At 40.9% G+C, this 14,648-nt stretch overlaps 2 protein-coding genes across 3 annotated transcripts; both read right to left on the reverse strand.

Annotated features, from left to right (window-relative positions):
* Positions 1 to 280: 280 nt before the first annotated feature.
* On the reverse strand, positions 281 to 7,471 carry lztr1 (leucine zipper like post translational regulator 1). 2 transcript variants are annotated; one of them, XM_029510566.1, is made up of 19 exons: positions 6,876 to 7,471; positions 6,719 to 6,781; positions 6,577 to 6,633; positions 6,399 to 6,478; positions 6,192 to 6,300; positions 5,885 to 5,968; positions 5,729 to 5,786; positions 5,476 to 5,615; positions 5,168 to 5,369; positions 4,561 to 4,671; positions 4,307 to 4,399; positions 3,746 to 3,841; positions 3,371 to 3,536; positions 3,100 to 3,269; positions 2,623 to 2,906; positions 2,147 to 2,296; positions 1,393 to 1,498; positions 1,184 to 1,264; positions 281 to 761 (listed from the first exon to the last, which is right to left on the reverse strand). In XM_029510566.1, the coding sequence occupies exons 1-19, from the start codon at positions 7,025 to 7,027 to the stop codon at positions 645 to 647; spliced, it is 2,319 nt and encodes a 772-aa protein (XP_029366426.1). In that variant the 5' UTR covers positions 7,028 to 7,471; the 3' UTR covers positions 281 to 644. The 2 variants fall into 2 exon arrangements, with proteins under 2 accessions (XP_029366426.1, XP_029366425.1); XM_029510565.1 differs by having other exon boundaries at positions 3,371 to 3,560.
* Positions 7,472 to 8,810: 1,339 nt separating this feature from the next.
* gal3st1a (galactose-3-O-sulfotransferase 1a) lies at positions 8,811 to 14,028 on the reverse strand. The gene is made up of 3 exons (XM_029511158.1): positions 13,790 to 14,028; positions 11,368 to 11,518; positions 8,811 to 11,150 (listed from the first exon to the last, which is right to left on the reverse strand). The coding sequence occupies exons 2-3, from the start codon at positions 11,493 to 11,495 to the stop codon at positions 10,001 to 10,003; spliced, it is 1,278 nt and encodes a 425-aa protein (XP_029367018.1). The 5' UTR covers positions 11,496 to 11,518; positions 13,790 to 14,028; the 3' UTR covers positions 8,811 to 10,000.
* Positions 14,029 to 14,648: the final 620 nt, after the last annotated feature.

Genomic DNA, 14,648 nt, shown 5'->3' on the forward strand with positions numbered 1-14,648 from the left:
AAAGAGAGTTTGTTAGTAATGGTAAGAAGTAATTAGTACTAGTAGTATTGATTCATTAGAACTGTAATACGTGACAGATAATACAAATGATAAATACATATTTAGATAAATTGTGTAATGGTATAGTAGTTTGAGTTAAGTTTGTTGTTTTGTTTTTTTTTGTTGTTGTTTTTTTTAAGTTAGTGAGGATGTATCTGATTAGACAGCCGAGGGCAACACTTCAACATTTTTAAAAGTTTTAAGTGTGAATTATTACAGTTCACTGCATATCTTAAAAAAAAAAAAAAAAAAAAAAAAAAAAAAAAAAAACAGCAGCAATACTGAGGAAAGTTTTACTCTCCTTATTCAAAATTAATAAATTAAATACTGAACATAAAGGGGACATTTCCGATCCTTTAACAGTCATTCAGCTAGAATTTGCCGTCGTCGCTGAATTTACTCTTCACTTAAGTGAAGACTGAAACAATCATTTTGCGTGTCCTGTATTGAGTCAAGGCATCTACTGAATGAGGCGAGACATGCAGGGTCCAACATAAAGAAAGATACTGTGTGCTAAGGAGGGGGGGGGGATGACAAGAAGTAGGTGGAGCAGAGGTGTATGGCTTCTGTAAAGAAGACAAAAGACCCTGGCTCTTGGCGCCATCCTAAATGTCGGAGCCCATCTCAGCACATTGTTTGTCTGATATGTGTGTAGCTAGAGACTCAATGATGTCCAACAGCAGCAGCTGGCTGAGAGACCGCAGGTTGGGGAGCTTGGATACCTTTGGGAGGGGAGGGGAGGAGAGGAGAGCAAACAAAAGAAAAAAAATGAGCAATAAATTAAGAAAGGACGATGATGAGTCTAACAGAGGAATAAGCAGCATTTCAGTGCTCATGCACAAAAAATGAACAGAAAGAAGCTTAACACAAACACTCCAGCAAAGTAGGGTGAGAATTGAGTGCTTTGCTGCTTCTTTAAATAACAAACAACAATCTCAATGATACTATGACCCTCATCGGTATGTGATGAGGTGCTTATACAGCCGGCTAGGCTGTAAACAGTCGCCTCTCTACGTAGAAGATGGAGGGTGATCCACTAGAGCAAAGGTGTAGGCCTCCTGCTAAGACGACAGGGCTACAGGGTTAGCTCAGCTGCAGTGAGTGGGCAGCAAAACCCCAGGGCTCCGGATACAAGCCCACCCACCTTAATGAATTGGTGGACAATAATGTGCAGACAGTGCTTTTTCATGTCCAAAGCCTGGGTCTTATCTGCTGCCTCCAGGATCTGGAAGGGAAGAGAAACATTCAGGGAAAAGTCACTGAAGAAATTACTCACGCTGCCAAAAAAAAAAAAAAAAAGTTAAAGTTTGTCAGAGTGAGTCACTGCTCCCCTCTGGGCGAAAACATAAATACCTGCAAGACATTCTCCACAGTGACATTCATCTCCAGATTCTGCTTGCAGTAAGCCTGCAGCCTGTTATTGGAAAACCCATAGTAATATGGTGCAGCAAACAGATATCTGTTTTAAACAAGAGTCAAGGAAATTTAAAAAAAAAAAAAAAAAAAAAAAAAAGTCTATGCATCTATAGTCAATTTTGCTATGTGCTTTTGCGTGCTAAGTGCTCATTTTATGTGACGTGCAAAATATCCTGAAGTCATAAAACTAATTATAAAAACACCTGGAAGCTACACTTTGATCCCTGATTTGTATTTTGCACAAGCTGCGAACACAATGACTTCCAGCTGAGGCCAATACATCTGCACATTAGGATACAGTTCTATAATGTCCACTAGATGGTGACTGTCGCCACCATTTACATCTAAACATGTTTATTTCAAAGCTTACATATTAGGTATAACCTATACACTGGACCTATATTAATGTGCCTAAACCCAAAGTTTTGGTTTTGTGGACGAAGCACAGCAGCTTGGTGCTACTGACTTACTGACATGGCACCAAAGACAAAAATCACTATTTTCTTACGAAAAGACAAAGCCTTGATTGACAGGTCAGTGTAATCACACTCAGCCATTGTTCCAAATACTTTTTCATCTGACCCGCCACAGATCCACTCTGCTGGTCTGCTGCCAGTTATGCAGGCTCAGCTTTTGAACGACTCCTAATGTTGAGAATGAAATCAAGCTTGTCTAAATTTGAGAAGGATACAGGGAATCCTCTGGAGGCATGTTGACATCACCATAGTAGATATAACGCAACATGGACTCAAAGGCCTGCTTACTTGGAACCATCTCACCAATAGAGATATTAACCTGACCATCCTCGGGCATGAAGGATCGAAACATGGCCTCAAAATAACTGATGAAGAAAGGAGCAAAGAGTGCAAAGTGTCAATATCATCACAACATTGGTAAGACCCGCACTACCTACAAATATAAGGACTTTACCCTTACCTACCAATTTTTGTTCATTTTCACCTAATTTGAAATGTTTCCATCGAAATCTCATGTCCTTGTACTGAGGAGGCATTCGTTTTGTTATCAAATTATGATAAATGATAATGAGTGTAATCTAAATGAACACTTGCAAACTTGGTCTTAAAACCAACATACAAATATGTATAAAAAGTCAGGGATGTGAGAATTTGTTCAGACTGCTGTATGTGCTGAAAGGGGATCATGTACCTGGATCGAGCTGCTAGGATGGCCTTATGTGCTGGTCGCGGATGTCCGTCTAACAGTAGAATAATGTCACAGAACTCCAGGCCGCCTCCCTCCAGGTAAGCTTTCATGTCCTGCACCAGGGAGGTCCCGATGTCCACAGGCTGGTCTGAGTACAACCTGGGAGGAGGCTGCTGCTTTCGTCGCACTATTTCAACTATCAGAGGGGTGGACAATTGTTCGAACTCTTTTGTCATGATCACTTGGTTGAAGTGCGACTCCTTCACCACAAAATTAAGGCAATGTTCCTGCAGAAAAAAAAATATTTATACATAAAAAAATACATTGAAATAAATGATCATCTGCCTTCCTTCAACACTGATGTCTTTAAAAAGAAAGCCAACACGAAACTGCTGATCGTTATTTTACTGACACCCTAAATGTTAACCCGCGCCGGGCAGTAAACTAAAATTTGGTGTTAATTCAGTTATCCATCTTCACCTTTAGCTGGTCCAGTTGCAGCTTGTTGGCATTTTCACAAACACTGAGAACGTTCTGTAGGTCGACTGACGCCTCAATGTACTGCACACATAGCTGCTCAAGGCGGGAAAGCTTAAAACTAAGCGCAAGTTTGTAAACATCCATGATCAGGAGAACATCCTGGACGTGACCTGTGTCGACAAATAGAGACAAGAACAAAGAAAATCACATTTTTTTTTCCATCTTTCCTGGGATTATTGCTCCGTTCAAACCAGCATAAGGAGAATGCTACCTCTACGTGGATACTGGATCTTGTCTGTGTAGAGGAACTGCATTAAGACTTCAAAGGGCTGGGCCTCGGCTTCCCTGATGCATACTTCTAACAGTGGTTGCGTGCCTGATGTCCTGTTGCCTGCTGGGATATCTCTTGGGCCTCCAGTTGCCCCTTCATCACTCTCCTCATTGCTTTCCTGTTTAGACTTCTGCACACAGACAGAAAATTATGCAACCCTTTCTGTTGAACATTCCGGTGCTATATAAAAATGACATCTTACTGTTATAATTGTTTATATGAATATACGCGAAATATATGAAAACTTTTTTGATAACACTGATAGTGTTTATTTGTCCACAACAAAATAAAGTGTACTTGCTATGAGTCTCTAACCTGCCGTTGCCTATCCCGAGCCTGCAGGATTTTCTTCCGCAACCACTGACATCTCGCAGTAACTATGGCGATATGCCCCATGACTCTCTCCTCCCTCTGCAAACAAAACAAAAACAAATCAAACAGATGTTAACTACAATTACTGCCTGGCCAGGCTGCCACCTGATATGATAATCTCTCCTTCTCTAGATAGCATTAAATAAGTGCAATAATTATTTTTATACATTATGACAGTGAAATTGACTTTTGACAATGTGCTTACACAATCACATGATCATCATTTCATCCAATCAGCCATTTGTGTTAAAATGAGTAAAAAGTGGTTTATGAATTCATTTGTTATGGCAACAAAAAAAAAAAAAGAGTGTTTGGAGTCCAGCTATCTCAAGGCAGTTTTGCGATACCGCCCCCAAGAGGCAAAAAAAAGAAAAACAAACAAAACGTCTGAACTTTACTACTGACTTCTAATCAAAAGGAACGCTTATGTTAGATATTGACGGTATTCCTTTGAGGATGGGGGAACAAAACACCACCACCACCACAAACAACAACAAAAACTACCTCTCCCAGAATAAACTCCACATCACAGAACTGACGGTTCTCCCACAGTTTACCATAGTCTTCATGGAGTGTACACTTTGGATAGCATGAGAACTGTAGAGGAAGAAAATAATAGTTTTAGGAGGTAATGGAGTAGCTACTCAAAATGCATTTTTTTCTTTTTGCAAGAAAGACCATTACAATGCTGAAACTAAGCTGAATATGTAAAGATAAAGTTTCTACATTTCAAGTGCTAACGGCGCTACAACACTAACCTGGAATCTGTACATTTCCCCACTGCGCACGTTGTTGTCCACTGTCCCTCCAAAGATGTACATGGCATCTTGAATCACAGCCGCAGCATGAAAGAGTCTCCCACTGGGCATCTGATGCGGCAAGTGAAGGCAAGGAGAACAAATTTAGCATGAGCCTGAGATGAGTCATCAAAAGCACTGCTTCAAATTTTTTTGTTCAATATTTACTAATGGATATCAAAAGTGATATTAAAATGGATCCATACTATAACAATCAGCACAGATTCTGATGCCAAGTACTTAAGGTTCAATCAGATGGGTAAAATCGTTTGTAGATACTTTTTTTTTTTTAAACAATATGTCCCCTACCATAACCAGACCATGGCTGAACATGACTGAGGACATTTTATTTCAGATTTTATGCATTTACGAGTGAAAAGCTCCTGTGTCATAAAACAAATTATAGCATTTGAGGGGCAGCGATTGCAAGAGTACCACATGCTCCTTTTTATAGTTCAACTAATTAACAAAACATTTTCTTTAATATAACTTAATAACTTCCATAAAATGTTGATGATTTAATAATAATAATAATAATAATAATAATAATAATAAAGATGGTTTGTACCTCACTGTCCAGGCTAGGCTGGATCACCTCCCAGGTCTGCGAGTCCACATCATAGCAGTGCAGCTCGTTAGGAAGAGTGTTGTCAGCTGCACCGCCAAATACATACAGGTGGCGGTCAAAAGCAACCATAGTGTGGCCATAGCGTCTCTGAGGAGGTGGAGGGGAGCCCCGGAGTAAATGTTCAGTTGGGATACGTGTCCACCTGATAAAATGGAATAGCAGGAATGATTAATAACAAGTAGCACCAGCAACTACAGGGATGAATATAGTAATATGTAGCATAGTAGTTGTAGCGAGGCTTTGCTCACATGTTGCCCTTAAACTCAAACTGAAAGAGGTTATTTGTGATCTTGGCTCCACTCTGACCAGAAAACACAAACATCTTGTCTCTGCATACAGCAACAGGGAAGTTACAGCAAGATGGAGGAATCTCACCACTCTGATCGATCTAATGGACAAAAGAGCAGAGACAGAGATGCTAAGACAGATGACTAGACAGTTTCTCTACATTTTATCTATAAAAAAGGCTCTCATTAACAATGGAAACATGTTTATACTAGCCTCTTCCCAACATGCATGTTCTCGATCCTGCAAACTGACGGTCCACATGTCGTTCAGCCTGCAAATGGGATTTTTTATTTTTTTTAATTTGTGTGCAAAAAACAAAATGTGTGTCTCAAAATATAAAACAACCAAAAAAAACAAACACAATCTTACCTGGCATTTCCATCATAGCCAGCAAATATCCACAGTTTATCACTGTAGACAGTGGCGCCGTGTGCAGATCTAGCCACTGGTAGGCTAAAACAGAGACAAGATGGAAGAGTGATAAGTATATAGCCACTTGATCCCATCTCCAAGGAAAAAGTGCTGTACTAAGTTATAAAACGCTGAGAAAACAAATGTTGGCATATATAACATTTAAGCTTTTAGATTTCAATACTGAAGAGAAACTAGAAAAATTTGTTCTTGGAAAAAAAAAAATTCGACAGCCAATTTTAAACTCCCTAAAAAAATACATTACCTCCCTTCCACTTTCCATTCAGTCCACTGTCCTGTGGCAAACTTGTACTCAAAAAGGTCATTTTTGTTTTTCAGGTTTGAGTTTGAGTAAATGTCTCCAGTGTATCCCCCTGGAAAGTTCAACATCACAGCATCAGTACCTCATGAGTTTTAAAAGCATAGGAATGAATGGTAACTGATTTTGAAGAGGACAATGTTGTCAATTCACCAAAAACAAACATGCTGCTCCCATAGACGACAGCTGAATGGTGATATCTGGGAGCAGGTGGAGTCCCAGTGGTGAAAGCTCTGTGAAGTGTGCCACAAGAAGGCATCAGCTCATGCTCTGCAGATTATGTGTGATATGACTTCTTGTGATAACTGGATTACAGGGGATTGACTCTCACCGACACCATGAGCAGTCCTTCACATCAAAACGGAGCAGGTCATTCAGCATGTTCTTCCTGTTGGGTGACACAGGATTTAACGGCATGCTATGGAAAAAGAAGCGAGAGGGAGAAATGCAAATCCCTGTTGTTCAGCACTCACCCGTTGTCTCCTCCAAACACGTATATGGCATCTCTGTATGCCACAACAGTGTGCTTGCTGCGCCTGCATGTGCAGAAATAAACATACCGTGCCGATTGTGAGACGGTGAATATTCAGATGCGGTGAAGAGGCGTGTGCTCCTCTCTCAACACGTTACCTTGCACCGACAAACTCATCACACGGAGGGAGTCTCCTCCAGCGATGAACAGTCTCAAACGGACCAAAATTGAGCGTCAGATATTCCACGCTGTCGGAACAACTGTGGTCGAAATCGACACTCGGCGCAACTTTGGTTGATTTACAAGACATTGTTGCTAACTCATCCGGCTCGGTCGCTTCAGCTGCAGGGGCGTCCACAGCTCAGGCCATGGCCGGTGTCAGTTCTCCGGCCTGAGAGCTACTGTTGCTGCTACCACCTGTAATTCAGATGGACCATTTGGTTCTACCTCTTAGTTTTGAGTTGCTGTCTGCTTTTCGCCTTAACGCACTTCTGTCTTCCGGCTAACTGTTAGCAACGAGCGATGCTAAAAAACTAACATGGCTAGAGCTGGCAAGCTAAACAGCTTCTGCGTTACCGCTGAGCTACAAACACGAGTAACAATAACAACAGCAGCGAGCGAAGCGTTAACTCTACCAATGTCACACTAAATTATCGCCGTGACATCCGGCGGGTTTGGACACTAAGTGAATGAGCCCGCAGCAAAGTGTGAACTAGCATGACGAGCTAGCTGACAGTAAATAGCTCCGCGGCCCGACCACGCCCTCTCGGCCTGTGAGCACTTCACGTCCTTCAGGAAAACCGAGAGTTGTTTGGACACGCCAGAGGTCAAGGTGCAAAATGGAGAAGGAAATTGAAACCTCCACCCAAAGCTGACAGACTATGTTTCGAGCTCCCTGCGCATCAAAACCCCGCCTCCCTATTGATCTTACAGACACAGTATTCCAGTCAGATTTCCAATAGAACTGTTTCTGTGTTTGTTTATGTTGTCAACAAGTCTGAAATGGTGATAGAGCAGCTCATCACAGTGTTGTGTCATCATCGATGAACCATTTGTGAACGGCTGCTGTGCACTGCTAAAATCCTGACCTTACGGCCTCTTCTGTCAGTTAAAATCTTGTTGTTATGTGGGTTATGTGACGCACAGGGTAGATGATCCATCTGGTTAACACAATGCTCCTGGCTTTGCTGTCATTCACTGAACAGAGACAAGACAGGAAACAGCTCAGAAACCTCCAAATCTCCAAATTTTCTCTAAAAAAATCTAATGTAAAATCTAATTTAATGTTTAGTTACAAGTAAAAAGTATTGAAAGCCCTAACGGGAAAAAAACAAAACAAAACAAACCCTGTGAAATACTGATATATTTGCCACAGCAGATAATAAATAATTTGCTGTGTGTCGTAACGGGAACTGCAACAGAGCTAGGATTACGTTTAAAGAGTCCACATTGTGTAAACTCTGATGATATTGATTCTGATTTGGCGAAATTAAGAAAAAAGGAATGAAAGAGAGACCCACACAGAGACCCTGCTCTCGGTGACTATGGCAGAGAGAACACATTCAAAGGTTGATGAAGTACAGATAACAGGCGACCTTCACAAATCGTCAAGGAGGCAGTTGTGTGTTTTGATAATGTGTCACTTCTATAGGTTTCTTTGCAGGTTCAGCCCTTGCCCTAACTGCCAGGTCAGCAGATGTAAATGTTTATAAGCCACCAGTTAATACAGGACTTTTGGTGCACATACAAAGATACTTACCATTCTTTGTATTTTGTATGCATTATTTGCACAACGGCAACTCACAGTGGGTGTAATTAGGATTTTCCAATGAAAAGTCAATAAATGCATTCATACGTTTGTCACCTGGCTCCCAAATAATGTTAACAGAACAATCTACTAAGTTGTTCAGGATCAATGCCCATAGCCAACATTACTTACAAAACCTTTTCAAATTAGTTAAAGTATGAATGTTGATATGTCATCAGCATTCATACATAATGGATACTGCTAACTGTTACACATATAAAGGATGGAATCAGAGACAAAGATAATCTTCATGAGCTTTATGAATCAGACATTTAATACATGCAGTATTACACGTAATTTTCACTTCCTTTTGAGGATAAAAAGATTGGAAGCACTGTATGGAGGACAAAACCAGTACATTATAGATAAATGAATCAATAACAGAATCCTTTGATGAGTAGGAACACAAAAAAATGTAATATTAAATTAATGGAAATACATAAAGATGATATGGGTGGGTCAATTTGCACAGTTCAACAGAAATAAATAAGCAAATTCAGTGCATTATCAGACTTTCATTTCTTAATTTCATATCGGAGAAGAAAAAATATTATATCATGCGGTAAACTTGACATATCACCAACACTTCATATTCTGCAAAAAGGATAAAGAAAGCAGATTTAGTCTGACATGATTTTTCTCTTGATTGCATAGTGCTGTACTCAGTATGTATTTAATTTAATTTTAACTTCTTGCAATATTATTTATCCAACTTTCTTTCATTTTTTCAAGGAAGAGAAAACAAGAGTAATCCATAAAAATACTTAATTAGAATATTGGCTCAGTTCTGGGGCCCTGAAACAGCAAAAACTTTAATGGTATTAGTTGCACCTGTCGTTTCTCTGTTGTCATGAGACAACTCCTATTTATTGGAGACATGCTCACCTATGTTCTTCTATTATTATTATTATTATTTTAAGTAATGGATGATTTTGTCCTCCATAAACAATAATGTGGGATTGAATACTTCACCATACATATATTCACTGCTGTATTTTAGCCATTAGTGGGGATTCAGTCAGAGAATTTAAATGTTCCAACTTTGCTGAGGAGACAGTGAAACATGACTCTTCCAATTTAGAAGGGATGGCAACAATCCATCTTCATTCCATCACAGGGCTTAAATTATATCTGAACTTCATAGTTTTCTCAGTTGGTCCATCAGGACAAATTCACGTCTGACAATACAAACATTTTAATGTCTGAAAACTGGACTCAGAAACATAGACAACAATATTAGGCCTGAAATGCATGCAGCAAACTGATTCAGTATTTGTAGATTGTGTGGTCAACAGTATTTTTTTTTCCCAAAGCACCCATGAAATAAATTACAGTGCACAATCACATGAAACGCAATAACAATTACAACAAAGTGAGACAAGAAATGTGACATGAAAGGTTTAACCTCTCACGGTTTTAGCCACAAAATCAGACGTCTCTTCTTTGAATGCAGTCTTTCAGAACCAAATTCACCAGTCACCAGTTAATGATATCTCGGACGTGGCCCCACAACTTGGTGATCCACAGGTTCACTCCGAGCTCTGTCAAGTATTGAAGCTCAGGCATCAACATCTTACGGCACAACTTCCGATGAGACTTGTCTACATTCTTCTTCAGGTTATAGCCCATAATGGACTTCTCTCCGATGGGTTGCCAGGGCTGCATGGCTGTCTCTTGGATGCTGCCAGCTTCCACAGCACGACCCCCCTCAATGCAGATGGATGTCATCTCTGCGTTCCTTCTCCTAAGCTCTGCCACATCCTCAGCCATCCGCCCCTGTCCATAGGCACGTACTTTGCTCCAAAAGGTTTTGTTGAAATGCTGGTATAGCTTCCAGTCGATAGCATTCCACTCAAGTGCCCTGGCTCTAAGCTCAGAGGTAAGTTTAGACACAGTAGATCCCTTGCGTGCATTGAGCTTGAAGAAGAGCAAGTCATCCATCTCCCAGCAAAGGGCGTCTTTGAGAAGGATGAGTGATTCTTCAAAGTATTCCACCAGCATGACCAGCTGAAAACGGTCAGTGATGAATTTGATTCCTTTTTCTACCTGTGGGTCATCCAGCTCCAGAGTGTTGTCCTGTCCAAAGTCAAAGAACAGCAGATTCTTGAGGTAGAAAGAGTTGAAGCCCTGTGGATCAAAGTAGTAATGCGGATCGCGTAGGAACTCAGTCAGCTTGTCATCACCTGGTATCTTCCAGGTAAAAGGCACCAGCCGCCCAAAGTAGTGAAAAGATGACTCAAAAAGCTCTGCAGGGTCCCGCAGAATCGTGATGTAGGAAGTGTCCATAGGGAGCAACTTGGCCACCTCACGTGCATGGAAGCGCATGTGGTTACAGATAATATTGAAACACATTCCAGGTCGGTAGTCTTTCACCTGGGAACGCTCGAAAAGAGACGGATAGAAGAAATCATTCCTGCTGTCAGGAAAGGCAAATTTGAGCCGGTGCTTCTCCCCAAAGCGGAACAGGATATTGAGGAAGGTGCTGCTGGCTGTTTTGTGGGTTTTCATGAACATGATATCGACCTTAGGAGCACAGGTCTGACCATGGGTTTGATGTGAGCTGTTTGTGGTTGGTCGGGGGCGAAGCTGAGATGGACGGTGGGCACAGGAGTAAGGCACTGGAACCCTACAGAGAGGAAAACAGGGAAGACGACCTGACGCTAATGAAGTTTACACCCTTCCAAAAATGAAGAACATCTGCAAACATCACATTTCAGATGCTAGAGTCACAAAAGTATTTGGCATCTTTATCTTCAATCTAAAGGTGAAGAAATTCGATATATTCTATGTTTTACATGATGAGTTTTTACACAGCGCATGTGCACCAGAGGGACGAGTCTTACTCAGGCATGCTGATGTGGACCTGCGGAGTGGAGAGGCAGTAGAGCAGGATCATGCAGCTGGTTAGGAGGGTACCTAGGACCAGGCCTTTGCACATAGACCTCCACTGTCTCCCTTGCTTGCCAGTCATGCTGCAGCAGTGTCAAGGATTATCTTAAAACACAGTTCATCATCATCATCATCATTATCATCATCATCATCATCATCATCATCATCGTCGTCGTCACATTACACTGGACACATTAACATGAACAGCTGGAAAAATACAATGCATGTTGATTGTTATATGACAGAAATGTGTTGGTAAAATAAAACCTCTATCAGCTGTTTGTGGTGTGTTGTGTGTTTCTGGCATCAATCTAAATGTATCCATCGCCTGTAGCAGGGATGGAGAGTTCGACAAACAAACAACAAAATAAACAAAGATGTCCAAAATCATTATTATTATCAAAATGAGCAGTTAACATTTAGGAGTAAGGAGAGGTCGAGAATTCTTTCACGTGACCAGCTGTTTTCGAAAAACAATTTGAAGTGGGTTTCTAATGGCAGCCTCCGGGCCTGTAGTCTTTGTGTAAACTGTTGTCATCAGGTGGACTGTAATTTGTGGTGCTCGAGGATATCTACCCAGCGCTACGTTCTACTTGACGCGGTGACTGTGTTAACCGCTCTTCGTTTGGCTGTCCTTTTAAACACAGAGTGCAGAAAAAATTGTATGGTGCACTACAAAATGACATACTTGCAACTTGAAATTAGCATCAGTGTGTTTCTCAGCTGTCCCATGAGATAAATAATGCAGCCCCATGGAAAGTGCTATTGCATTCCCCCTTGCAGACTGGAGTAAGATGAGCCACCTGCCGAGTCAGCTCCATAAGTTACTCACCACGCCGACTGAAATATATGACATATGTGAGCTACGGTGACATCGATACAGAGCAGAGGCCTCACGAGCTTTTTAGCTTATTGACTTTTCAAAGAAAACGAACTGATGTGATGTGTACTCTCATGTAATAATCATGTGTTTACGCGTGCTCAGAACCTGACAGAGATTGACCAGCAGCACGATCAGTAAACACCCTGAGTTTTCCTCAACATTTTAATGCTCAGTTTGTTTTTGAAATATGGTACTCTGGGATGACTCCACCACCAGAGGTCTCCGATCGCTGTGAGCCGTGAAGCGCATTGTCTTTTTGCCGCGGGGAGAGGAGCTAACGTGAGTTCCAATCAGTTAATGATCAGAAAACAAACAGTCCTTGTGCTATATTTGCTGGAGGACTTGTTAGCCCCAACTTCAGGAGGAAGTGTTCAGACAATTTACCCCAATAAAAGTACAATCAGTACATTGTTAAATAGTTATAATTAAAAGTAGAATCTTTTAGTGGAATTAATAACCACGGCACATGCTTTAGGAGACCTCCTGACAAAACCCTCAACTCAACAAGTCAACAAACTGTTTTTGTCTAGTTTTGGTAAAAACTTTTGCCTGCAGTGGAAGGAGTAACAACAGTTAGGAAACCCACAATAACTCCAGCTAAAATGTAACGAATTAGTGGTATAAAGCAACAAATGAAACAGATGAGAGTTTTTTCTACCACAGAAAGCAACACAAAGTGTACAAAGTGGACGAAGAGGACAGTGATACAGAGGGAATTCACACATGAGCACTTTGAACTCAAGTACAGATCGCTTTGGGCGTGACCACGCCGGTTTGAAAGTATTCATGGTAAACTTTGAATGTGTCGGCCTTTTTAGGCATCGTGTGCCATTTATTGTTGATTTTTGGATTAGTCCAGCCGTGGTGGTGTGTCCCAAACAGATATCTTCAACCCTGATGCCGATTTGAGCTATTATGTGCGTCTTAGTTCAATGAACCATAGCGTCATATTTTAGGCTCAGTACTGGCAATGCATTTTACAAGAAACACTCTTCAAACAGAACTGAAAGACACATGGGGAAGTTTTCGCTCTCTGATTATGGACATTGGAGCACGAGGATCATTTAGGTGGAAACGTTTGTCTGTGGAGTGAATTTTATATCATTAAAAGCTTTACAGCATGAGCTGGATCAAATAAAAGGGTTTCTTTGAGGCAAGCTGACATCTTTGCTTGCTCAAATATGCAAATATGAATGTTCTTGCAGTTTGTCAAAGTGACTTCATTCTGAGTATGGCTGCACACAGAATCAAAGACAGATTTATTTACTGGCATAATAAGGCCTCAAAAGTATGTTGACTTTTAACAGATGACACAACTGAATTTAGGAACTGCATGTTAAGCTGTTTCCTTGGCTTTTATTTGATATAGCTGAAAGCTTTGGCAGGTATATTGACTTACTGCTGTTTATCTTAAAAACCATTGCCAATATCACAAAGCACAAAGTGAGATTGCATTCAAGAGATTTGTTTTACTCTGAAGATGGATTGCTTACCTTTATACGTAAATCCAAAGAAAAATTAATGGAATTGTTTCTTCTCCAGATGCATTGTCTTCTTCCTTTCCAATCCGCTTCCAGATGACAAATATGAGTCTGACTTCGTCCTACAGCTTTTCTTATGTCTGATCTTGACATACACATACTGTTATAGACCCAGCTCAGTCCTTCACTCCCCTTATCACATGCCCAGGGCAGCTGAGCTCATTCACCTGGTTGCTGTTGCTCTTCTCCTCTTTCGCTCTACCTCTCTGCTTGCACACCTGATGCCTCCGTCTACCTGCCACCTCCCCCCAACTTTCAATTCCAAAACTGCTCCTGCTGAATAAAGCACTGCAGGGAGGCTCATCTAGCCACCAGTGACGTCAAGCTCTCTGTCAGGGGATGTGCACTTGTCAGTGAGTGCAAAGGAGGGGAGGTGGGAGAGGGGCTGTATAGTCCCTATTCTATGTCTACATACAGAGGGCTATTGAGTACAGACACTGGAGTCTGAGCTGCAAGCTGATAGGAGGGGTAGAAAACAACATAAAAAGAACAAGCCAAAGCACAAAGGCTCTAATTGTACCACTTGATCAAGACTGGTCTGTGTATTGTTTGAAATGCTTATTTAGAAAACCACATTTATATGTGATGAGGAAAAGTCAACTGGGCAGGTATCAATTGTGGTACCATGGATATATCAATTACCAAAAAAAAAAACAAAAAAACAACTGATAAAATCTTTGTCTCACATTTATTATTGTCATTTATAAAGGTTTAATATTTTCTTTAAAATTCTTTTCTGTAGTTTGCACAGTATGTTGTCAGAATTTAAACTTAGTAGATATGAATGTATTATGACAGCATCGGACACTTT

The sequence above is a fragment of the Echeneis naucrates genome, chromosome 9 (assembly GCF_900963305.1).
Source record: "Echeneis naucrates chromosome 9, fEcheNa1.1, whole genome shotgun sequence".
Lineage (NCBI taxonomy): Eukaryota > Metazoa > Chordata > Actinopteri > Carangiformes > Echeneidae > Echeneis > Echeneis naucrates.

What these genes read in the sequence shown, in the direction of transcription:
- lztr1 (XM_029510565.1), bottom strand. Translation starts at nt 7,027, where the DNA reads ATGTCTTGTAAATCAACCAAAGTTGCGCCGAGTGTCGATTTCGACCAC. An exon ending in GATCCAGTATCCACGTAGAG is followed by an intron (nt 3,270 to 3,370) that starts GTAGCATTCTCC and finishes TTGTCGACACAG; the next exon opens with GTCACGTCCAGGATGTTCTC. An exon ending in ATCCTAGCAGCTCGATCCAG is followed by an intron (nt 2,297 to 2,622) that starts GTACATGATCCC and finishes TTTCTTCATCAG; the next exon opens with TTATTTTGAGGCCATGTTTC.
- gal3st1a (XM_029511158.1), bottom strand. Translation starts at nt 11,495, where the DNA reads ATGACTGGCAAGCAAGGGAGACAGTGGAGGTCTATGTGCAAAGGCCTG. An exon ending in GTCCACATCAGCATGCCTGA is followed by an intron (nt 11,151 to 11,367) that starts GTAAGACTCGTC and finishes TCCTCTCTGTAG; the next exon opens with GGTTCCAGTGCCTTACTCCT.